This window comes from Heterocephalus glaber, unplaced genomic scaffold, assembly GCF_053883595.1.
Source record: "Heterocephalus glaber isolate CG9 unplaced genomic scaffold, H.glaber_assembly_v1.0 deba00000122, whole genome shotgun sequence".
NCBI classification, from domain to species: Eukaryota; Metazoa; Chordata; class Mammalia; order Rodentia; family Bathyergidae; genus Heterocephalus; species Heterocephalus glaber.
Genome location: NW_028258138.1, coordinates 46,872,166 through 46,899,608, shown reverse-complemented (window position 1 = coordinate 46,899,608; position 27,443 = coordinate 46,872,166). Strand labels below are relative to the sequence as shown.

The window sequence follows — 27,443 nt, the reverse complement described above, 5'->3', positions numbered from 1 at the left end:
TGATAGATTAATAGCTACCACAAATTGTCATTTTCTAAGCAGTGCTTCATACAATTGTTGTTGCTGATTGTATCATTTGAGCTAAGGTGTTGTGATTGATCTAATCAATTATCCTTCCTGGTATACTGAAAATGAGATTTCCTAAGAGCCATTAGAGACTCAAAACCTACAGACCAGCTATATCTGGAAGACACCTCTAAGAAGCAATCATTTCATAAGTGTTCTAAATACAAGCAACAAAGATACTTACAATAAGAAATATTGAAAAATCAACCCAGGAATTAAACCAAAAACAACACCAACAACAAAAATAGAAAAGAGAAGACACCTAAGCAAGGCTCAAACCTAGACTTCCAGTTCACCAAAGGAAAATTCTGGGGGAAAAAAGGTGGAAAAACCTGATAACCACATGGACACCTTGAACTGATAGCACAGGAAGAAATAAAACAGATGAATGAGGCTCTAGAAAAATTCAAAACAGAAATAATTTCCCAGATAACTACAGAGATGGTGAGCAGAATGAAAGACATGATTAGAGACTCTGGAATAGAAACAGATGAAAAAAAAATAGATGAGCTTAGAGCAGACCATGATGGAAGCCATGAATGCCCAGCAAAGGAAAGAAATGGAAAACATGAACACCCAACACAGGAAAGAAATGGAATCCATGAAACAGAATCAAACAGATATCCAAGAAATTACAAACTCCATAGAACATTTTTGGAGTAGAATGAGACACTGTGAAGATAAAATATCAGATGTAGAAGACAGGATTGTGGTTAGTGACCATGAAAAAAGACATCTCTTAAAAATAGTAAGGGGCCATGAGAAATAGATCCAGCAGCTCCTATATGATGCAAAGAATAGCATAAGACTGATAGGAGTCCACAAAAAAGCAGGAGAAAGTACAAATGACATTAAAAAATCTGTTCACAGATTTAATGACAGAAAAATTCCCAAACAGAACAAAAGAATTTGACATACAGATAAGAGAGGCATATAGGAATCCAACTAGCCATGATAAAAAAAATTTACACTTACACACATTTAATAGTCAAGATCCTGGACATCAAATAGAAGAACAAAATACTACAAACAGAGAAAAGAAACAAATCACATACAAAGGAAAATCTGTCAGAATCACAGCAGACTTTTCAACATAAATCCTCAAGTCCAGGAGAGTCTGCAGTGAGGTATTTAAAGCCCTAAAAGAAAACAATCCCAATCTAGATTGATGTAACCTGCAAAACTATTTTTGAAAATTGATGGGGAAATAAGATACATACACAAAAAAGAACACCTGAGAAACTTCATGAATACTAAACCAGCATGCCAAACAATTCTAACCAATATCCTAGAAAAAAATAATGAAAGTCACAACTCCATGAGGCCCAACAGAGTGAAGTGATCAGGCAAGGCAAGAAATTAAAGGGCAAGGGGGGAAAATAAAAAATAAAAGAGCCAACAAAGAAAAATAATATGACAAGGATAATTCAATACATATAAGTTATAGCCATCAATGTTAATGGCCTCAATTCATCAGTCAAAAGATAGATTGGCAAAATGGATTAAGAAGAAAAATCCAACAATATGATGTATACAAGAAACACACCTAATTCAAAAAGAAATTCTTAAACTGAAAGTAAAAGGGTGGAAAACAGTTCTCTGTGTGACAGGAAACCAAAGAAAAGCAGGGGTAGCTATCTTATTGCATACAAAGTAAATTTCAAACCAAAACTAATTAAGAGAGACAAAGAAGGCCAGCACATCCTTGTAAATGGAACAATTCAAGAGGAAGAGATGACAATCATAAATATATATGCATCAAATACGAATGCCCCCAACTATACAAAACAAATTTTATTGAACATGAAAAATCAAATAAAGACTAATACAATTGTAGTGGGGGACCTCAAGACTCCACTGTCAGAAATAGACAAAAAATCAACAAGAAAATAATAAAACTAAACTGAGCTTTTGAAAAAAAATGTACTTAATAGAGTGTTCCACCCCACAAAATCAAAATATACATTCTTTTCAGCTGCACCAGGTCATTCTCCAAAATAGTCCATATGCCAATTCATAGAACATGTTTAAGTAAATGCAAAAAATTTAAATTATCCCTTGTATATTTTTAGACCATAGTGCAATTAAACTGGAGATCAATGGCATAAGAAACCACAAGAACTCCACAAACAAATGGAAATTGAATAACACTCTCCTGAACAACCAATGGGTCACAGAGGAAATTAAGGAAGAAATTAGACTGTTTCTACAATTAAATGATAATGCCAATGCAACATACAGCAATCTATGGGACACAATGAAAGCAGTTCTATGAGGAAAATTCATAGCCATGAATGCCCATACTAGGAAAACAGAGTGAGCTCAAATAAACAACCTAATGCTGAACCTCAAACTCCTAGAAAGAGCAAGACAAACACAAAGCTCATACAAGGGAGGAAATTATAAAGATCAGAGCAGAAATCAATGCAATGGAGACTAAGAGAATGATACAAAAAATCAACAAACTGATGTTTTTTCAAAAGAATAAATTAAATCAATAAACCCTTAGCCAACCTTATCAAAAAAGGAAAGAATCAGCTCAAATCCATGCAATTAGGAATGAAAAAGGTGAAGTTACAACATATCCAGCAGAAATCTAGAGGATCATCAATACCTCCTTTGAGAATGTGTACTCTCATAAAATGGAAAACACAGATGAAATGGACAGATTCCTAGATATATATGAATTACCAAATTTGAATGAAGAAGATATGAAAATTCTAAACACCCCAATTTCAATGAGTGAAATTGAAAAGGTAATTAAAAATTTACCAACAAAGAAAAGCCCAGGTCTTGATGGCTTCACTGCTGAATTCTACAAGACATTTAGAGAAGAACTATTGCCACTACTCTTTAAATTCTTCAGTGAAAATGAAAAGGGAAGCAATACTTCAAAATTCATTCCTGGAAGCAAGTGTTACTTTGATTCCAAAAGCAGAGAAAGACCCAACCAAAAACAAAAAAAGAACTACAATACTTCCTAAAGAACACAGATGCAAAAATCCTATTAAGATACTGGCAAATAGAATACAGAGGATCATCAACAAGATGATACACCTTGACCAAGTGGGATTCATCCCTGGGATGCAAGAATGGTTGAACACACATAAATCAATAAATGTAATACACTATATTAACAGAGTCAAGGACAAAAACCATATGATTAACTCAACAGATGTAGCATTTGACAAAATCCAACACACATTCAGACAAAAACCCTACAGAAAGTTGGAATAGATGGTCTTTATCTCAACCTGATAAAGGCTATCTATGAAAAACCAAAAACCAATATCATACTAAGTGGTCAGTAACTGAAAACTTTCATGCTACAATCAGGAACAAGACAAGGATGTCCACTATGTCCACTCCTGTTTAATATAGTGCTGAAAATATTAGCCACAGCAATTGGAAAAGAGAAAGAAATAAAAGGAATAAAGATAGGAAAGGAAGATGTTAAACTGTCATTATTTGCTGGTGATATAATACTCTTCATAGAAGACCCAAAAAACTCTGCCAAAAGTCTTCTAGACTTAATTGACATATTCAGTAGAGTAGCTGGATTTAACACTCAAAAATCAATAACCTTCTTGAACACAAATAACAGACTCAGGTGGGAGAGAAATTCAGGAAACAATTACTTTCATAATAACATCCAAAAAAATGAAGTATCTAGGAAACAATCCAAAGAAGATTGCAAAAGACCTCTACATTGAAAACTATAGCACTCTGACAAAAGAGATCGAAGAGTATAAAGAAAAAGGAAAGACATCCTTTGTTCTTGGATAGAAAGAACCAATATAGTGAAAATGGTCATACTTCCAAAACTGCTGTATAGATTCAATGCAATCCTGATTGAAATCCCAACAGTATATTTCACAGAACTAGAGAAGAAAATCCAAAACTTCATTTGGAACCAGAAGAGATGTAGAATAGCAAAAGCAATTCTAGGCAACAGAAGCATTGACAATCCCCAACATGTAAATATACTGCAAAGCTACTGTGATAAAACCAGCTTCACACTGGCAAAGTAACAGACCTGAGAATCAGTGAAATAGATTAGAAGATGCAGCAACAACTCCAGACATACTCAGCCACCTCATCTTTGACAAAGGAGCCAACCATACTCACTGGAGGAAAGATAGCCTGTTTAATAAGTGCTGTTGGAAAAACTAGATCTCATCCCACCAAAATTAAAACTAGACCCATATCTATCACAGTGCACTAAACTATAATCAAAGTGGATTAAATATCTAAATATTAAAACAGAAACACTAAACTTGCTGGAAGATAAGTTGGGTAGAACTCTTGAAGACATTGACATAGGAAAAGACTTTATAAACAAAACCTCAGTAGCACAGGAACTAGCACAAAGAGTCAACAACTGGGATCTCATCTTATTAAAAAGCATCTGCACTGCAAGAGAAACCACCAACAGAGCTAAGAGACAACCTACAATGTAGGAAAAAATTTTATCAGCTGTTTCTCAGACAAAGGAACTCAGAATAAATATTCCTGAAAAATAGAAATTCCATTTGACCCAACTATTCTCCCTGTAGATCTTTTCCTGATGGACTTAAAGACATGACATTACAATGACACAAGCATATGCATGCTTGTAGCAGCACAACTCATAATAGCTAAATTGTGGAAGTGGTCTATATGTGCATCAACAGATGAATGGTTAAAGAAAATATAGTATTTATACACAATGGAATGTCACTCTGATATAAAGAAGGATACATTTGAGTGATATGTAGGAAATGGATGTACCTTGGAACCATAATATTAAGTGAATTAAGTCAAACATAAACTCAATTATTGCATGATTTCTCTCATATAATAAACCTGAAGTATAAATAATTAAAAAGAAAAATAAATGATAGATAATAGGAAACAAAAGGAGGGAGGGCCAATAGATTGAATGAGGGGGAGTAAGGAAAAGGAAGGGGACTTAAAAAGAGTTAAGATGTGTTATGTACATGCAACAACTCCTCACAATGAATGTAAGCATTATGTATTGCACACATATACTGATGGAAATAAACATTTGAAGGGAAAATAAAATTAAAAATGAGAAATTGAAACATATACACTGAAATCCAAGGAATTATTAAAAGTTATTTTTGATAAATTTTATTTAAATTAATTGGAGAATCTAGAAGAAATGCATACATTCTTAGACACATGATTTACCAAAATTAAACTAAGAACATATAAAAACACTATAACAAATAATGAAATTGATGTACTAATAAAAACTCTACCAACCAAGGAAAAACAAGACCTAATACATTGACATGAATTTTGTCATAATTTTGCCATAATTTTGAAAAGAAATAATGCCAATACTTATAAAAATTTTCCATGTGTGTGAAATGAAGAAAGGTTTCTCAACACATTCTATGAAGCCAGCATTAATCCAATACCAGTAATGGTTAAGGACTCAAAAACAAAGAAAATACAAATAAATATCCTTGATGAACATATATGCAAATAATGTCAATGTTACTTGTAAACAGAATTCAATAATTCATTAAGAAATCATTCACCATGACCATGGTTATTTCATCCCAATGGTCATCTGAATAGATGGAGAACATTGTTTGAAAAAATCAAGTATCTCTTCATAATGAAAACACTGAAAATGGGTATAAAAATGAAAATAGGTATAGAAGGTTCTCACCTCAAAATGATAAAAGATACATAAAATGAACACTCAGCTAGACTCATCTGAATGGGGAAAATGAGTGCATTTTATCTAAGTTTGTGAACATGCTCCTGTTCAATGTAGTACTTAAAACTTCAGTTAGAGCAATCAAGGAAGAGAAAGAAAGTAAAGTGATATGAATAGAAGAGGGAGAACTCAAATTATCCCTATTTGTAAATTATATGATTCTTTTCCTAGAACCCTCCCAAAGTCCATCAGAAAATTTCTAAATCTGATAAAGTCAACAAGATTACAAGATAACAAAATTAACACACAATAATTAATAGCATTACTACGAAGTTATAATTAACTTACTAAGAAAGAAATCAGGAAATAATTCCATCCACAATGGCTTCAAAAAATTAGTATAATCAACTTAAGGGAGTAAAGACCTTTATAATGCAACTTATAGAATTCCCAAGAAAGAAATTGATGAGTATATTAGAAATTGGAAAGAAACCACTTGATCTTGAAACAACAGAACTAATATTGTTGAGATGACCATATTACGAAAAGCAATCTAAAGATTTTATGCAATATCGAGTTGCACGGAAAACACCTAATCAGCCCGCTGCAGACAGGCAGGTCTGAGGACACAGTCCCGAGGTCACCGATCATGCTGAAAACACCGAATCAGCCCTCGTCCTGGCAGCAATCCATTGGACCTCCTCCCACCCCCCGCTCCTTAGGCCTCTTCTCTGTACAGCCACCTGGTTCCACACTACAAAGACACAGAGGACACTGTACCACCAGACCACTGTACTGGAGCTAATCAAGTTCTCAGCATTTAAAGATTCCTGCCCAGAGGTAGGGGCTTCTGAGCTGCCATCCCACTGATCCTGGCCCAGAGGAAGGAGCTTTTGGGCTACCATCCCTACCACCACTCCTGGCTCTAGGCCCACCTCTCAAAGCTGAGAGGAGGGGAGCCATCCAGACTTCAACAGCACACCCCTGGCCCCCAAGTCAAAATGAGAAAACACATAAATAAGTCTCAAAACCAGATTTCCAGATCACCTACAGGAACCCCAAAAAGGAATTAAATGGAACACTCTGATACTCAACCATCTGGACCCACTGAACTGGCAACAAAAGGGGATCTGGAAAACATGAAATCAGAAATAATTTCTCAGATAACAGCAGAGATTGTGCTCCTAGTGCAAGAAATGATTAATAAATCTAGAGAGGAGCTCAGGAACATGATGGAATCAAAACATAGGAAACAAATGGAATCCATAAAACAGATGCAAATAGATTTCCAGGACATGAAAAACTCCATTGAAAGTCTGCACAGCAGAATGAGCCAATGTGAGGACAGAATTTCAGATATAGAAGATAAGATTGCAATTAATGACCAGGAAATGAACAATTGTTTAAAAATTATAAGGGAACATGAGAAATCACTCCCGCAGCTGCTACATGATGGAAAGAAGAATAACATAAGACTGATTGGGCTCAATGAAGAAACAGGAGAGAGTGGAGATAACATAAAAAAACTCTTTGCAGAAGTAATGGCAGAAAACTTCCCAAGCAAGGGAAAAGAATTTGACATAAAGATAAGTGAGGCATATAGGACTCCAAATAGCCTTGATCAAAAAAAAATCTCCACATAGGCATATAATTGTTAAGATTCCAGAAACTCAACAGAAGAACAGAGTTCCACAAGCAGTCAGAGAAAAGAAACAAATCACATACAAAGGAAAGCCCATCAGAATCACAGCAGACTTCTCAACACAAACCATCAAGGCAAGAAGAGCTTGGAGTGACATATTCCAAGCCCTAAAAGAAAACAGCCTCCAACTCAGATTGATGTACCCTGCAAAAGTATCTTTCAAAATGGATGGAGAAATAAGATACTTTCATAACAAAGAACACTTAGGAACTTCATGAATACCAAACCAGCACTCCAAAGAATTTTACACAATATCCTAGGAACAGACATTGAGGATCACAACCCCAGGAAGCAAAGCAGAATGAACCCATCTGGCACAACAAGAAATTAAATGTAAAGAGGGAGAACCCAACAAAAAGAAAAAGTCATGGCAATGATAAGTCAATATGTTTCAGTTATAACCATCAGCGTTAATGGTCTCAATTCACCAATCAAAAGAAATAGACTGGCAGAATGAGTCAAGAAACAAAATCCAACAATATGCTGCATACAAAAAACACACTTAATTCAAAAGGAAACTCATAGACTGAAAGTTAAAGGGTGGAAAACAATACTCCATGGAACAGGAACCCCCCCAAAAGCAGGAGAAGCTATCCTCTTTGTAGATCAAGTACATTTCAAACCAACACTGTTTAAGAGAGACTAAAAAAGACACTACATGCTTGTAAAGGGAAGAATCCAAGAGGAAGAGATGACAATCATAAATATCTATGCACCAAACACTAGTGTACCCAACTATATAAAACAAATAATAATGGACATGAAAAGTCATATATGCACTAATACAATTATACTGGGGAACCTCAACACCCCATTGTCACAAATAGATAGATCAACTACACAAAAAATAAGTAATGAAATACTAGAACTCAATCGAACTCTTGAACAAATGAACTTAACAGATGTTTGCAGAGTCTTCCACCCCACAAAATCAGAATACACATTCTTCTCAGGTGCACATGGGTCATTCTCTAAAATAGAAAACATACTCATACACAGAACATGTTTAAGTAAGTGCAAAGGAATTGAAGTTATCCCTTGTATATTATCAGACCATAGTGTGATGAAATTGGAGATCCGTAGCAAAAGAAACTCAACAAATTTCATAAACACATGGAAATTGAACAGCACACTTCTGAATAACCAATGGGTCACAGAGGAAATTAAAGAAGAAATGAGATAGTTCCTTCAATTAAATGACAATGACAATACAACATATCGGAATCTATGGGACACAATGATAGCAGCCTTACGAGGGAAATTCATAGCAGTGAATATGCATATTGGAAAACAGAATAAGCCCACTTAAACAACCTGATGCTGAACCTCAGGCTTCTAGAAAAAGAAGAGCAGCACAACCCCAAACTCATACAAGGGAGGAAATTATAAAGATCAGAGGAGAAATCAATGCAATGGAGTCTAAGAGAACGATACAAAAAATCAATGAAGCCAAGAGTTTGTTTTTTGAAAGAATCAACAAAATTGACAAACCTTTAGTCAACCTTATCAGAAAAAGGAAAGAAAAGGCCAAAATCCATGCAATTAGGAATGAAAAGGTTGAAATTACAACAGACCCAGCAGAAATCCAGAGGATCATCAATACCTACTTCCAGAACCTATACACCAATAAGATGGACAACATAGAAGAAATGGACAGATTCCTAGATATATGTGAATTACCAAAGTTGAATGAAGAAGACCTAAAAATTCTGAACAACCCAATATCAACCAATGGAATTGAAAATGTAATTACAAACTTATCAACTAAAAAAGCCCAGGCCCTGATGGCTTCACTGCTGAATTCTACAAGACATTTAGAGAGGAACTACTGTCACTACTGTTTAAACTCTTCAGTGAAATTGAAAGGGAAGCAATACTCCCAAATTCATTCCTGGAAGCAAGCATCACCTTGATCCTCAAAGCAGAGAAAGACCCAACTGAAAAAGAGAACTATAGGCCAATCTCAAAAATGAACATAGATGCAAAAATCCTTAATAAGATACTGGTGAATAGAATGCAGAAGATCATCAAGAAGATCATACACCCTGATCAAGTGGGATTCATCTCAGGGATGCAGGGATGGTTCAACATATGCAAATCAATCAGTGTAATACACTATATCAATAGCGCAAAGGACAAGAACCATACGATTATCTCCATAGATGCAGAAAAAGCATTTGACAAAATCCAACATGCATGTATGCTAAAAACCCTCCAAAAAATTGGAATAGATGGTCTCTACCTCAAACTCATAAAAACCATCTATGAAAAATCAACAGCCAATATCACACTAAATGGTCAAAAACTGAAATCCTTCTCACTAAAATCAGGAAGAAGACAAGGATGTCCACTATCACCACTCTTGTTCAGTATAGTTCTGGAAACACTAGCCATGGCAATTAGACAAGAGAAAGAAATAAAAGGAATGATGATAGGAAAGGAAGAAGTCAAATTGTCATTATGTGCAGATGACATCATACTGTATATAGAAGACCCCAAGAACTCCACCAAAAGTCTTCTAGACTTAGTAACCAAATTCAGTCAAGTAGCTGGTTACAAGATCAACACACAAAAATCAATAGCTTTCCTCTACATGAGTGACAGACTCACTGAGAAAGAAATAGGGCAAAGAATTCCTTTCACAATAGTGTCCAAAAAACTGAAATTCCTAGGAATCAACCTAACAAAAGAAATCAAAGACCTTTTCTCTGAAAACTATGGCACTCTGAAAAGAGAGATTGAAGGTGATATCAGAAAATAGACAGACATCCCCTGCTCCAGGGTAGGAAGGATTAATATAGTGAAAATGGTAGTACTTCCAAAACTGCTATATAGATTCAATGCAATTCCAATTGAGATCCCCCCAGTGTACTTCACATACCATGAGAAAACAATCCAAAAATTCATTTGGAACAAGAAGAGACCCAGAATAGCAAAAGCAATTCTAGGCAACAGAGACATGGCAGGGGGTATCACAATCCCCAACCTGCAACTATACTACAAAGCTACTGTGATAAAAACAGCATGGTACTGGCAAAGAAACAGACTTGAGGACCAGTGGAACAGATTAGAAGATGCAGAAACAACGCCAGACACTCTCAGCCATGTTATCTTCAATAAAGGAGCCAAACACCCTCACTGGAGGAAAGATAGCCTCTTTAACAAATGGTGCTGGAAAAATGGGGTTTCAACTTGCCAAAGATTAAAACTAGACCTATATCTCTTGCCATGCACTAAACTAAAATCAAAATGGATTAAAGATCTAAATATTAAAATAGAAATGCTGAACCAGTCAGAACAGAGGTTAGGTCGAACTCTTGAAGACATTGGTGTAGGAAAAGATTTTATGAACAAAACCTCAGTTGCCCAAGAACTAGCACAAACAGTCAACAAGTGGGATCTCTTCTTATTGAAAGGCTTCTGCACAGCAAGAGAAACCACCAGCAGTGTGAAGAGACAACCCACAATGTGGGAAAAATCTTCACCTGCTTTTCTCAGACAAAGGTCTACTATCTTGAATCTATAAAGAACATAAAAGATCAGACCTCCCAAATTTAAAGACCCAATCAGAAAATAGGCATCTGAAATGAACAGACATTTCTCAGACAAAGAAGTAGAAATAGCAAATAAATACATGAAAAAATGTTCAACATCACTTGTCATTTGAGACATGCAAGCGAAAACAATGCTGAGATTCCACCTCACTCCAGAAAGAATGTCTGCTGTCATGAAATCAGCCAATAACAAATGCTGGCAGGGCCGAGGAAAGAGGACCCATGCTCCAATGCTGGTAGAAGTGTAGATTGGTGCAACCACTGTGGAAATCAGTATAGAGATACCTCAAAGAACTAGGACTGGAAGTCCCATTTGACCCCACTATTCCACTGCTGAGGATCTTCCCCAAAGAATTAAAGAATCATACCATGGTGATATATGTGTACCCATGTTCATAGCAGCACAGTTTGTGATAGCTAAAACTTGGAAACAGCCCAAATGCCCATCAACTGGAGACTGGAGAAAGAAAATGAGGTTTTTTTAATAAAATGGAGTACTACTCAGCCATAAAAAATGAGAAATTAAAGACATTTATAGCTAAATGGATGCACATTGAGGCTATACTCTTAAGTGAAATAAATAGTACACACATGTTTAAATACTGAGTAGTTTCTCTGGTGTGAGAAACTGAAAGTGTAAATAAGGACTAAAATGTATAATAGTTAATGTGAAATAGGAAGGAAAGGGGCAAATGTGAAAGAAGTGGAAGGGGTAGGGGAAAGGAAAGAAGAGTATGGATTTAATATGAGAAAATGGAAAAATAGAAACAAAATCTTTGTAAATAGGTAGGAATGGAGGGGTTGAAGGGAGGGCTGGGCAAGGGTGAAAAATAAGAACCAAGAGAGACTATGTAAAGGTGCAAATTTCCAATGATGAATGTCATTATATTGTATACCTAAAATGTACCAATGATTGGAGTGAATAATCGATAATGCAAAATAGGAAGAATAGGTCCAAGTGGGTAGGGTTAGTGGGAGGGGCAGGGGAAAGGAAAGAAGGAAAAGGAAAAATGATGAGAAATGGAAAAAATGGAAATAAAGTCTTTGTAAATAGGGAAGGGTGGAGAGGGTGAAGTGAGGATTAGGAATGGGGAAAAAATAAGAACTAAGATGCATCAAGTAAAGGTACAATTTCCCAGTGAGAAATGTAATTGTGTTGTATATGTAAAATGTACCAATAAAAGAATAAAAAAAATAAAGATTTTATGCAATATCTTTTAAAATACCAATAACATTTATCACAGAATTAAAAAGTCCTAAAACTCTTACAGAACAAGAAGAGAGGGGCAGGGATTTAGCTCATTGGTGCCACTACCTGCCTCACTAGCTTAAGGGCCTGAGTTCAATACCCGGCACCAAAAAAAAAAAAAAGAGAGAGAAGAGAGCCACAATAGTGAAAGCATTCCTGAGTAAAAACAGCAAAGCAGGAGGAATCACCAAACCAGATATCAAATTATAATGGAAAGGTATCATTAAAACAACATGATGCTGGTACAAATGTATTCACACAGACAAATGAATAGAACACAAGATTAAAAAAAATATCATGGACCTAGAGCCACCTGATTTTTCACAAAGGGGCCAAAAACCTGTATTGGAGAACACATAGCCTTTTTTCCCTTAAATTCTTTTATTGGTACATTTTAGGTATAAATAAAGTTACATTCGTCATTGGGAACTTGTACCTTTACGTGATTTATCTTGGTTCTTATTTTTTCCCCATTCCCCTGTCCTCCCTCAATACCTCCTCCCTTTCCTATTTGAAATGGCTTTGTTTCCATTTTTTTCTTTCCTCATATATTTTTCTTTCCCTTCTTTCCTTTCCCATATCCCTCTCACTTCCCCTGCACCTTTGAACCTTTTCTTTCTATTTCACATTGACAATTATTCCTTTTAATCCTCATTTACACTTTCAGTTTCTCTTATGAGAGAAACTATTTGGTATTTACACATGTGTCCTATTTATATCACTTAAGTGTATGGCCTCAATGTGCATCTATTTAGTTATGAATGTTTCTAATTTCTCACTTTTTATGTCTGAGTAAGATTCCATTTTATTAAAACAACCCCACATTTTCTTTATCCAGTCTCCAGTTGATGAACAATTAGGCTGTTTCCAAGTTTTAGCTATTACGAACTGTACTGCTATGAATATGGGTGCACATATATCTCTGTGGTATGATTCTTTTAATTATTTTGGGAAGGTACCTACCAGGGGAATAGCTATTCTAATGGGACCTCTAATCCTGTATTTTGGAGGTATCACCATATTGATTTCCACAGTGGTTGAACCAGTCTGCATTCCACCAACAATGGAGAAGGGTTCATTTTCCCCACAACCCTGACAGCATTTGTTATTGGTTGACTTCTTGATCAACAATTCTGGAGTGAGGTGGAATCTCAGTGTTGTTTTCAACTGCATCTCTCAAATGACCAGTTATGTTGAACATTTTCTCATATACCTATTTGCTGCTTTTACTTCTTTGTGTGAGAAATGTCTGTTCATTTCAGATGCCTATTTTGAATTGGGTCTTTGTATTTGAGGGTCTAATATTTTTAAGTTCTTTATATGTTCTAGAATGTAGACCTTTGTCTGAGGAACAGGTGATAAAATTTTTTTTCCTACATAGTATGTTGTCTCTTAGCTCTGTTGGTGGTTTCTCTTGCAGTGCAGATGCTTTTTAATAAGATGAGATCCCAGTTGTTGATGTTTTGTGCTAGTTCCCATGCTACTGAGGTTTTGTCCATAAAGTCTTTTCCCATGCCAATGTATTCAAGAGTTCTACCTAACTTATCTTCCAGAAAGTTTAGTGTTTCTGTTATAATATTTAGATATTATAATTTAATACATAATACTTAGATCTTTAATTCACTTCGATCTTAGTTTAGTGCATGGTGATAGATATGGGTCTAATTTTAATCTTTGGTGGGATGAGGATCCAGTTTTTCCAACAGCATTTATTAAATAGTCTATCTTTCCTTCAGTAAGCATGGTTGGCTCCTTTGTCAAAGATGAGGTGACTGAATAAGGACATAGCCTCTTGAACAAATGGTTCTGGGATAACAAATTGTCCATATTCAGGAGTTTGAAACTAGATGCTTATTTCTTAGCCTATATTAAAATGAAATGAAAATGCAACAGATACTTAGATATAAAAACAGAAACCTTTAAACTGCTGGAAGATATCAGGGGAAACACCTGAAGCCATAGTACAGCCAAAGACTTTCTGAATAGAACACAAATGTTGAAGGAAATAATATCAAAAGTCAACAAATGGAATTATATATAATCAAAAGGCTCTGTAGAGCAAAGGAAATAATCAAGAAATTCAAAAGACAACCTACATAATGGGAAAAATATTTTCCTAGGTAATCTTCTGATAGAGTACTAATATCTAGAGCATATAAAAAACTCAGAAAACATTAACCTCAAAAGCAAATTACCCAACAAAAAATGGGCAAACAAACTGAATAGAAACTTCTCAAGAGAAGTAGAAATGGGTGATAACTACATGAAAAAATGTTCAACATATTTACCTATTAGGGAAATGCAAATTAAAACTAGTCTGTGATTCCACCTTACCCCAGTCAGAATGGCAATTGTGACCATTAGCTCTAAAATGCCAACTTGACTGGATTAAGAAATGTCTAGCACATTAGTAAAGTACAACTCTGGGTGTGACAATAGTGTGTTTTTATAGATGATTGGTGTGGTGGATTGACTAATGGGCAACTTGTAATGCCCACCTGAACCAAATCAGCATGGTCTGGGCATGGATAATCCACCTGAAGATTGTTACCAATAGCCATACAAAGAGAACTGGAGGGGAGGTGCTCGACCTGTTTATTTTGTAGGAGAAGCTTCCAGCAGATGGTTTTCCTGATGCAAACTAGGATGTTCTCATCAGAGGAGGAGGTCAGGGCCTCAGTGTCCCTGGGAATGGCTGATGTTTTCACCAGGGGAGCTCTGATCTTTACTATGAGCATCTCTTCCTGGCTTCAATGTAGATCCCTCAGCTTGGTGGTACAAATTCTTTATCTCACCCATGTAGATTTTCTAGCTTCCACCACTGGCCTTTGGGCCTTCCAGGTGAAGATCCTCAATATAGACAAGCATGAGGCATTGTTATGGACTCTAGACCACTGGCTGGCCTTGTGGAGGACATTTCCTTGGACTCTAAGCCTTTAGCTGGAGTTGTGTGGGAAATTTCTGGGATCCAGGCCTTTAGCTGGATCGTCTGTGTCCCTAGTGTGTGGTTAATCTCTTGCACTTTTTTGCATTTGACTCTTTGCATAATTATCATAAAATAACTCTATAAACTATGTGTCCTGTACTTAATGTATTTCCTTGCCAAAACCCTGACTACAACGATTGTTATTTATATCACCCAGCAGATGGGGAGAAGATCTTCCCTGATTGTGGATGGGACCATCCAACAGACTTGTGTACTGGATAGAATAAAAGGAAAAGAATGGGAAGTTGTCCAGTATTGAAAAGCCCTATTCTGCTTGAATGGACTTGTCTTTTGCTATGCTCACCTGGGACATTGGACTCCAGTTTCCTTTGGCTTTCAATATAAATTCATACCAGTGACTCTTCAGGGAGCTTCTGGGTCTTTGATCCATGATCCCTCTTGTTCTATGGCTTCCAGTCACTCAGACTGTATCTTCTGGCTCTCTAAAATGTAGACAGCCATTGTGCACTGACCTACTTTTTATTTTATAAGTCTATTCCTCATATCTATGGAATTTGTTCCTCTAGAGAACTCTAACCAATATAGATTTCAGTACCAAAAGTGATTCTATTCTAATGAAGTAAATTGTAAGGATGATTTTTTTCTAATCAGTTTAGTAGTTCTTGAAGTTGGATCTCTGGAGCTGTAAAGTTGCCATGGTCTCTCCTTCCAATAACGTACACAGTACTGATGTCCATGGTATGAACTCTTTAAGAAAACACACAATATAGATACATTTGATATTCCCAATTTACTACTTGAGAGATGCAAGGAATTTAGTGACTTTATACACAACAGTTTTGAACAATTTTGGAAGACTAAGTGTTACAATGTTGGCCAGTTACTTCTTGCATCTATGAATATACTAATAAAAGAAATGAATGACTTCATATATTCAATGTACCAGTTCCAAATAAGCATAAACAACCTAAAGTCTTCTGAGGGTTTCCTGAAAGAGAATCTTGTGACTTGAAGCAATAGGCTGAAGTGGCTGGAAACCAAAACCCAATCCCTCATCATGTGATTTGCTGAATTACACTGCAAGTTTAATTCTCAACTTTGAATGGTATCTGCAGTTAAAATTCTCTTTTCTTCACTATCATGGGCAGAGACATCTTCATCTCCAACCTCTGTGATGTTGTACTCTCCATCTTGTCTGAGAAACTAATGCTGTATTGTCTAAAGGATCAGTAATTGTCTTCTCTGGTACAATTACCAATCAAGATAATGCAAATTCTACTCACACCAACCTTCACTGCACACTTTTTTCTTCTAGGCCTATACCCAGGCTCAAAGTCCAAGATTTGTGAAGTTTTCAGCTATCATTCTATTTTATTTTTTTAAAATTCTTTCATTGGTACATTTTAGGTATACAATACATTAACATTAATCATTGCATGCTTGTATGGGTACATGATGAATCTTGGTTCTTATTTTTTTCCCCATTACCTGTACGCCCTTCACCCCCTCCATCCTCCCCTATTTACATAGATTTCATTTCCATTTTTTATCTTTTCCCATAATTTTTCCTTTCCCTTCTTCCCTTTCCCCTTCATCTCCCACCACCCTTATACCTTTGGACCTTTTCCTGTTCCAAACTATCAATTATTCATTTTAATCATTTTAATCCTTATTTACACTTTTAGTTTCTCACACTAGAGAAACAGGCATTTACACATATGTGTCCTATTTATTTCACTTAAGTGTATGGCCTCAATATGCATCCATCTAGCTATAAATGTCTCTAGTTTCTTGTTCATTATGGCTGAGTAGTACTCCATTTTGTAAAAAAACCTCACATCTTCTTTATCCAGTTTCCAGTTGATGGGCACATGGGCTGTTTCCGAGCTTTAGCTATTACAAACTGAGCCGATAAACATGGGTGAACATGTATTGCTGTAGTATGATTTTTTAAAATTCTTTGGGGAAGATACCCAGCAAGGGAATAGTTGGGTCAAATAGGATATCAAGCCCTGGTTCTTTGAGGTATCTCCATACAGATTTCTACAGTGGTTGCACCAGTCTGCACTCCCACCAACAATGGAGAAGGGTTCCTTTCTTCCCACACCCCTGCCAGCATTTGTTATTGGTTGATTTCTTGATAGCAGCCATTCTTACTGGGGTGAGGAGGAATCTCATTGTTGTTTTCATCTGCATCTATTGAATGACCAGTGGTGTTGAACACTTTTTCATATATTTATTTGCTGCTTTTACTTCTTTGTCTGAGAAATGTCTGTTCATTTCAGATGCCCATTTTTGAATTGGGTCTTTGAATTTGGGGGTTCTGATTTTTTCAAGTCTTTATATATTTTAGATAGTAGACCTTTGTCTGAGATACAGCTGGAAAAGTTTTTTTTCCCACATTGTACATTGTCTCTTAGCTCTGTTGGTGGTTTCTCTTGTAGTGCAGATGCTTTTTAATAAGATGAGATGCCAGTTGTTGATTCTCTGTGCTAGTTCCCATGCCACTGAGGTTTTCTTCATAAAGTTTTTTCCTATGCCCATGTCTTCAAGAGTTCTACCTAACTTATCTTCCACCAAGTTTAGTGTTTCTGTCTTAATATTTAGATCCTTAATCCACTTTGATCTTTGTTTATGGCATGGTGACAGATATGGGTCTATTTTAATTTCTGGCAGGTTGAAATCCAGTTTTTCCAACACCATTTATTAAATAGGCTATCTTTCCTCCAATGAGGGTGGTTGGCTCCTTTGTCAAAGATGAGGTGTCTGAGTATGTCTGGAGTTGTATCTGCATCTTCTAATGTATTCCACTGATCCTCCGATCTGTTTCTTTGCCAATACCATGCTGTTTTTATCACAGTAGCTTTGTATTATTGTTCCAAGTTGAGTATTATGATACCCCCAGCCATGTCTCTGTTGCTTAGAATTGCTTTTGCTATTCTAAGTCTCTTCTGGTTCCAAATGAATTTTTGCATTGTTATCTCTATTTCTGTTAAAAGCATTGGAATTTCAATCAGCATTGCATTAAATCTATATAGTAGTTTTGGAAGTATGACCATTTTCACTATATTGGTTCTTCCTACCCAGGAGGAAGGGATGTCTTTCCATTTTCTTATATCCTCCTCAACCTCCTTTTTCAGAGTGCTGTAGTTTTCAGTGTAGAGGTCTTTTGCTTCCTTTGTTAGGTTGATTCCCAGATATTTCATGTTTTTAGATACTATTGTAAAAGGAATTGTTTCCTGAATTTCTCTCTCGAAGAGTCTGCTATTTGTGTATAAGAAGGCTATTGTTTTTTGTGTTGACCTTATATCCAGCTGGTCCACTGAATCTGTCAATTAGGTCTAGAAGTCTTTTGGCCAAGTTTTTTGGGTCTTCTATGTAAAGTATCATATCATCAGCAAATAGTGACAGTTTAACTTCTTCCTTTCCTATCTTTGTTCCTTTTATTTTTTTCTCTTTTCTAATTGCTGTGGCTAATGTTTCCAGAACAATATTGAACAGGAGTGGGGATAGTGGGCATCCTTGTCTTGTTCCTGATTTTAGCATGAAAATTTTCAGTTTTTGACCATTTAGTATGAGGTTAGCTGCTAGTTTTTCATAAATAGACTAATCAGATTGACATAAAGACCTCCTATTCCAATATTCTGTAGCATTTTTGTCATGAATGGGTGTTGGATTTTGTCAAATGACTTTTCTGCATCTATTGAGATGATCATATGGTTTTTGTCCTTGACTCTATTAATATAGTGTATTACATTTATTGATTTGCAAATGTTGAACCATCCTTGCATCCCTGGGTCAGCCATTATTTTAGAATAGATTTTCTATGCCCTGTTTCCTTTCACTCTGGAATATCCATTACACATTTATTTTTTTACTTAATATCTTCTCATAAGTATTAATTTCTTCATTATATTTTCTTCATTATTTTTTCTGACTTATTTTAAATGACATTCAAATTCAGAAATTTTCTTCTGCTCTATTTAATCATTTTTTGTGAGGATTCTAAAACCTTATTTTTAAAATCTCATTCACTGAAGCTTCTTGCTATAAAATTTCTGTTTGATTCTTTATTATTTCTACCAGTTTGCAAAGTTTCTCAATTAATTATAAATTATTTTTTAAATTATGTTGAATTATCTGTATTCTTTTGTCTTATTAAGTTTTATTAAAATCATTCTTTAAATTATTTTATAATCAATTAAGTGATTTTCTTTTCCTTGAGGTTTGTTGCTAGAGAGTTAGGCTCATGTGGAGACATAATATTACTTTTCCTTTTAAAGTAACTTGTTTACCTTGGGATAAAATATCTAATACCCACACCTTAGAGAAGAGAGGTTAATTTTGTGTATTTGAGATGATGATCAGTGCATATGTCCCATGTGACTTACAACTATAAAATAGTTCTGAAGAATATAAGAGGTCATTTTTCATATCTTATATTCACAGCCCAGATATCTCCCAATCCATTAAGTCCAGGTGGGTGACCAGAGCATCCAGACCCACTCTTTCCCAAAACTGCCTTTGTTCTTTCCATGTACCCTTGTTACATTACTCACCTCCCTATGGGATCAACATCAGCTAGGTGATATACTTGTAATCCTTTATGTTCATTATAGTTTGATCCACATTGTGACTTTTCTGTACAAATTACCACTGACAAAATGCCTCAGTGGGAATCTACTTCCAGGACCCCACCTGTCTCAAAGAAGCTATTTCCTGTTTCTCAATAGATCTTTCCTACTGTTAATCTCCATTGTTCCTTAGAATTCATTCTTAGATTTTGGAGGACATGAACTTAGTGTATCTGACATCTAGCAGGTTGGGAGTTATATTTTCTCTGAAATAAATCTTACTTAATACTATGCATTATAATTCAACTATGAAAAATAAAAAATGTAAATTTGTTTATGAAAATCTTTGAATGTGGAACAAGGACTGATGAATGGAAAACACAAAGTTACTCAATGAACTTGAATGACTAAATCCTTTCTTCTCTTGTTATTTGTGATGTTCTTTTTTATATGAAAATTTACTTTTGGATAATCTGTTTTGTTCCACTGATCTATTGATACTCAAAACTAGACTATTTTAGGGCCGGGGATTTAGCTCAGTGGTTCCACCACCTGCCTTGCAAGTGCAAGTTCCCAAGTTTGATCCCCGGTACAAAAAAAAAAAAGAAAAAAAAGAAGAAAAGTATAAAAAACCAAACTAGACTGTTTTAATAATTGGAACTTTGTCATATATTTTAACATTTAATATATTATATATTTGTTTTAAAGATTATTATTTTTTCAAAATCTTGAATTTAAGAAAAAATTTAGTTATTTTTACCAGATTCCTGAAGAAATCATTTGATGTTTATCAGAATGAAATTAATCCTTGGGTTATTTTTAGAGAAACAGGCCATACAAAATAACACCTTCAAGTTGTGACATATGTTAGTTGGTTTCCCATTCTGGGAAAAAATAACTAATATGCACAACTTAAGGAGGAGGAAATTATTTTGGCTCACAGTTTCAGAAGTTTCAGTCCAAAGTCAGCTGGCTCCAAGGCAGGAACATCTTTGTGGAAGGGCATGATGCAACAAAGTTGTTTGCTACATGGAAGTTGAGAAGCAGAACACAGGGGAAGAACCAGAGAGGAAGTTGACAGGAACCAGATATAGACCTACTCCTTCCAACTAGGTCACACCTCTTATTAACCCATTCATCTATGAACTCATCAAAACCTTAATTCATTGATGAAGTTAGTGTTCACACAATCCAATCATCTCACCAGAAGGCCCTTAAACCAATGGCTAATTGAAATTAATAGAAGCAAAGGATGTTGGTGTAAGCCTGAAATCCCAGCACTCTGGGAGGCTGAGGCAGAATGATGAAAATTCAAGTACAGCCTGTGCAGCTTAGTGGTTTAGCAAGAATCTGTGTCAAAAATAAAAGTGAAAAAGGTGCTTGAAAAAAAGTGCTCGGTGTGAAGGCCCTGGGTTCAATACCCAGTAGTGGAAAAAAAAGATTAACTGGCATATGCCATATACTCAGTTAAATAAGATGAATAAAGAGTCAACATCAAAGTTTTATCCAAAAAATGCAGAAGAAAATGAGAAGGAAGGAGAAAAGAAGATAAGGAGGACAATATAAAATTTAGTGATTACTAATGGACTTCAGATTTAAAAAGAAATTGTAAACAAGAGAATATGAAAAAAATTACATAAAAATCATGAATATGAGTATTTCAACTTAAAATGTTTATAGATTATAAGCATCACAAAAAAATATTAAAAGACTATCAAAACTGAAAGAAATTATTTACCGCAAATACTCGCACATGTCAATATATTTTCTCTGTAAACAATAGTACAAATAAATGTGGGTGAAAAATTAAAATTAGGAAATGAATAGACAATTCATTAAAATAAAAACTGACTAGTAAACATATACAATTTTGGTACATCTCATTGTATTAAAAAACAATAACTTCATTAACATTTTTTAAATTTTTATTGAGTGCTTAATATGCAAACTACTATCTAATATTCTATAATATGTAGCATGGCTGTTGCCCTCAAGATAAAAATAACATTAATAATACCTCAGATAAAAGTAAATATTACCAATTTATTATATTCGATGTTAGTCTACAAAATATGTGTTTATTCCTCTCATTCTTTTCTTTTGCTTATTCTTGGAATTTTATCTAAATAAAACCTTATTAAACCAGATACAAAGTACTGTGATTAGTTTGTGTCTATTCTCTCACCCTCTAAACTAACCCACATGTGTCTGCCAGGCCAGTTTTCCAGAAAAAAATTATCATTTTACTTTTCTTCTAGAGAATGTTAAATTTTTAAACACTCTACCTAGGACCAGATAAAATTTCTTCTGTTAACTAGAAAATGTTACTGAAGACTCTTTCTACATTTAAACATTTCATTTTGATGCTATGTTGACTTACTGAGGCTGGGAATAATACCCTCTCACAATTCCATGAGTAATGACAGTTGGTAAATACAGTTACTATTTAGTTTTCATTGATTTACTCTGGTTGTATAATGGATTAAGATTTATCAAATAGTTTTGAAATTCTGGTCATATATGTGATTTAAAGCCTACTGATTTAAAGGTATTTTAAAAGATATTTTTCTATGTCCATTATGAAAATATTTTAATAAGATGAAATCAACTTGCTGTAAATTAAGCTTAAGAATATTATAAGTCACATAGCTTTTTTAGAGCATTTATTACCTCCTTATTTCTCAGGCTATATATAAAAGGGTTTAATAATGGAATTATTATTGTATAAAATATTGCTACTGGTATATCTTTATCACCTTCTTCAAATGGTCGAATATACATTAGAAGACAAATGTAGAATATTGAGACAGAGAGAAAGTGGGATGCACAGGTAGAAAATGCTTTACCTCTACCTCCCTTAGATTTCATTTGGAAAATTGTGTAAAGAATCCAGAGATAAGAAATCAAGACAGTAGCAATGGTAAAGCTTTGAATTGGCATTGAAAAAATATATATCATTAGTTCATTGATAAAAGGATCTGTGCAGGAGAGTCTATACAGTGGAAGAATGTCACAAAAAAAGTGATCAATTTGATAAGATCTGCAGAAAGTTAACCTTAACAGAAGTCCTACATGAATCATAGAGTGAAGATTACTAACTATGAAGCTCCCAATAGTCATCTGAATGCAGAGTCTCTTTGACATCATGGTGTGGTACTGCAGCGGGCTGCATATGGCCACATAGTGGTCATAGGCCATTGCTGCCAGAAGAAAGCAGTCTGCAGTTTCAGCAAGACAGAGAAAATAAAACTGTGCCATGCACTCATAGAGGGAAATCCTTCTGTCCTGAGAGAAGTTCTCTAACATCTTGGGAGTGATGGTACAGGAACAGCAGGAGTCCATCAGAGCCAGGTTGCCCAGAAAGATGTACATTGGTGTGTGAAGACGATGCTCCATGTAAATCAAGGCCACCAAACCTAGGTTCCCCACCATGGTGATAAGGTAGACAGCAAAGAACATGATAAACAGCAGGATCTTCAGGTCTGGGTGATCTGTGAATCCTATGAGGATGAATTCAGTTGTCAAGGAGTGATTTGCCTTAGTCATTCCTGATTTTCCAGCTGAGATGTAAATTGTAAAGATATTAATTAAGATTATGAGCAGAGTGTGTCTAATTCATTCCTTCTAATTACTCTAGGTACAAAAAGGAAGAATTATCTTCTTCAATTCATCTTATATTGTCTCTTATAAGCTAGTACATTAACAGTAGGTCAAGACATGTGAAAAGAAATGTATTAAGGAGTATACACACAGGATACTCTCTATTCATTGGGCTTGAAATGTCTGTGAATGCAGAGTGTGGAAAAGCCTTTTCTACATGAGTTATCTTATGCCCATCAATAAATTCATATATGTAATCCATATATTCAGTGTATGTATTTTGTCATTTCCTAACATAAAAAACATTTTAAGCTAATTTTTCTCCACAAAATTAATAAGTGCTACATATTGCCCTATGGGATTTATGCAATATTTTAAAAAATTGCTCTTTAAATAGTTTTTAAATGACTAAATGGCTAATTTTTTAAAACTGCACAGAACAACTGTGAGTTTAAAAAATGTTTCCTATAGCTTATTAACCTTATCCAGATCAGATCATCAAGGGATATTTTAAAGAAAGATCTACTTATCCTTTAAGACAGCATAAGAATAAAGGACATCTTTGTATTTTCTCAATAAATGTAATGAAAATATTTTATATTCATCTTAACATTTTCTGGTGCCTATTCTTGTCTTGTCTGACAATTTTTTCCTCTTCATTACCCATTTGTCCTAATATTTTATGTCCATAATATTGTGTCCCTTATGTATATCTCACATTATAAGACTTAGTGACAAAGAATTCACTCACAGCATGAGTATTCTGCATGACAAATATCTAGCACTATCAGAAACACCTTCTGTAGAAACTCACGTCTTCACTTTTTTTGAGTCTCATAGAGGTTCTTCATTTATGTATTTAAATTTGCATACTTATCTACTCATAATCTGTCATATATGTATTGGAGTTTAATGAATACCCAAATTAATCACATATTTAATATAGTATGGTAAGTATAATATTATAATATTTCAAATGAAGAAACAATGTGAGTTTTTAAGACTGACAAAATAATTTTTGTTTCCTTCCAGAAACTGCTAAAACTCATTGGCATTAGTGTACTTCAGATACATAATTTTGGAGAAAAGCCTACAATAGTTATTGTAGCATTGTTTTAAATAGCATTGTTTTAAAAACACACTTTAGTTAGTATTTTGCTGTTTCTTATTTTTGTCTCACTGAACTTAATACACTGTTTTTTATCTATTCACTCACATATTAGGGTGAGGTTTTTCTAGAGTTTTATCACTAAAATCCTATAATCAAATGAATAATACAAAGTACCTTTCATATTCCATGCCTATAATTCTTTTAAAATATTCTTTAGAATTATGTTTTGAAAAATATTTGTAAAAATATAAAAATACATTTTATTATTATTTTAACAACATCTAGTGGTAAATCAGCTGAAAATACTTATGTAAATTCTGGTAAAATAGGCTTATTTTGCAGTGATTATCTTTTTTCTTTTTCTATAATTTTCTTAGAAGGTAATCTATAAAATTCTCTTCCCCATTCCAAAATATAATCATTTGTGTGAATCAAAAATCAATTTCATTATACATTCCTCAAATACTCCACATGTTTTATAGACCTACCTGTATATTTGCTGATAAAAATATGGTACTTTAGAAGTAAGGATAGTCAAACTGATCCACTTACTGTGTCTTATTACTTCTTTTCATATTGTCTTCCATTTAGAGATGAAGTTAAAAAAAGCTAATAAAATGTAAACAATAAAAATACGTATTTACAGAAATATATATTTCTGCATATTTACATCATAAATAAATTACAAATCCAGCATCATATTTTCAATTCACTAATTAACAACATTTTATAGGGGCTGATTGGCCATGTATGTTGTTTTAATGGAAATCAAGAATAAACACTTTGGTCTTTAAATCACTGGTGAATAAATTATGAAAATTTAAGATATTCTCTCCATTCACAGGTCAGTAATAATAATTATGTAGCTGCCTCAAGGCAAAGTATAAATTGTCCATTCATTTCTAAAGGGATTTTTCTTGGCATTGCCATTAGGGTATTTCTGCAGAGTCTCCTGATATGAGAGGCATGGTTCCCAAAACACCAGTAAACCAAACATTAATTAAAGAGGGATGCAGTTTGAGATTTTTAAAGTTAAATCAAATGGCCATCACTAAAGTCAGGTTAAGGGTCAACTTGATTTTGCACACATTCTCTCTCTCTCTCTCTCTCTTTCATTTCTATATTTTCTATCTAAAATCTGTGATTGATAGAAAAGATTTGTGCTGATTACTTAGAGTGGAAGTTTAACAAAGATTTGAAGAGAGATTCGGATTTTCAAAGAAACAAAAAATTGTAGTGTGATCAATAGAATTGTATACCTTTCTTTCACTACCTAAATGAATGTTACCCAATCCTATAGATTTAGTCTCTGAAAAACTCTAACATTGTGCTCTTTAGTTTCAATTATTTATGTATAGTAACTGTACAAAAATTATTAAAATATTACTATGCAAATTTTGTATACTTAATATGTGCAACTTCATGAATTTGGAGATAACTATACATCAGCACAATTAATGTCATAATCATAAGTTTTTTTTTGTTTTTTGAGGGTGATGGGGATTGAACCTAGAGCCTTCTGTATGTTAGGCAAAGACACTACCACCAATAAGAACCAAGAGAGTATGTAAAGGTGCATATCTCCAATGATGAATGTCATTATATTGTACACCTAAAATGTACCAATAAAAGGATTAAAAAAAAGACACTACCACCAAGATATACCCCAAATTAAGCTTACTTTTTTTTTTCTTTTTTTGATACCAAGAATTGAACTCAGGTCCTTGAGCTTGCAAGGCAGGCAGTAAAACCACTGAGAAGGTTACTTTTTAACTGGGCTTCTAGCTTCATCCTTTCTCTACTATAGTTATACTTTTATGCCCTAAAATGATTTTGGCTGCTCTTTATATTTCAGGTGAACTCTTTGTCCTTTACCTTGGTATTCCAATGGCTCCAGAGACTAGGTTTATATTATCTATGACTTCTATCATTCACCTTTAAGAATTCACCTTCAGAGACAAACTCATCACTTCTCTATTTCTCAGTGCACTAGATTTCAGTATTATTTACTGAGACTCTACTCCTCAGATTAAATACTATTTGACATATTAATCAATGTAAATGCTATCCAGTCTTATATGAGGTTTGACTCCGACCATGTAGATGTTTTGCCTATGAAAAACTGTTGTTTGAACTTACAAATGAAGCCTAATTAAGAGCTCTTTTATCATAAATGACTGCAATGAGTTTTCAGATTAGAAATTTGAGGATATCTTCATGCTGGGAATCAAGCCTCACATAAGATTGGATTAATATATACAATATATGTGTTATGTATCAGTTAAAATAAATTTGAAAACTAAAATTAAAATTGAATGCTATTTTCTTTAAGAATAGAATTATGAGCAAGATATTTATGAACACAAAGAAGGATTTAACTTAAGGTCCTAAGAAAAGACATTACCAAAAATACAACATTATTGTGGCAGGATAAATTAAATTATAACAGCCAGAAAACATCTGTAAAAACATAATAAGCTAATGGAACAAACACATGATTCAAGGAAAAAGCATGGATGCTTGAAAGTTCAAAGTATATTTAGGGAATGGAGAGTAAACAGGATAGCCAGAGTGTAGGCACCCGCTAGGAATAGGAGGAATTAGAAAGTTTGGTAGTAACTGGTTGTACTACACTTGGTCACACTACTTTCTCACTGCTATTATTACTCAAATCCTAATCACCAAATCTAAAGCATTCTTGTTTACTACTGCATTAATCAATTAATTATATGATTTGGCAGTATTGACCACACTCTGAAATTCATTCCTCCCTTAGGATTCTGTTGTAATTTTTTTTATTCCTACATCTCTGGTTATTCTTCATCATGTTTTCTACTATATGTGTTTTGTTTCTTTCTTTTCCCTTTGTACTTCTTCATCTGAGAAGTATATAGTCATCTTAGAAGCCCATTTTTGGATTGGGACTTTAAATTTGGGGCATTCGATTTTTATCAGTTCTTTATATA

At 34.4% G+C, this 27,443-nt stretch overlaps 2 protein-coding genes across 5 annotated transcripts in view; one reads left to right on the top strand and one right to left on the bottom strand.

Moving 5' to 3' along the window:
* Positions 1–27,443, top strand: part of Cldnd1 (claudin domain containing 1) — a 232,139-nt gene that overhangs the window by 165,481 nt on the left and 39,215 nt on the right. The gene's annotated exons all lie outside the window — the stretch shown is intronic.
* LOC101703306 (olfactory receptor 5K16) lies at positions 22,401–23,394 on the bottom strand. Its single transcript, XM_004858005.3, has one exon. The coding sequence runs from the start codon at positions 23,310–23,312 to the stop codon at positions 22,401–22,403; it is 912 nt and encodes a 303-aa protein (XP_004858062.3). The 5' UTR covers positions 23,313–23,394.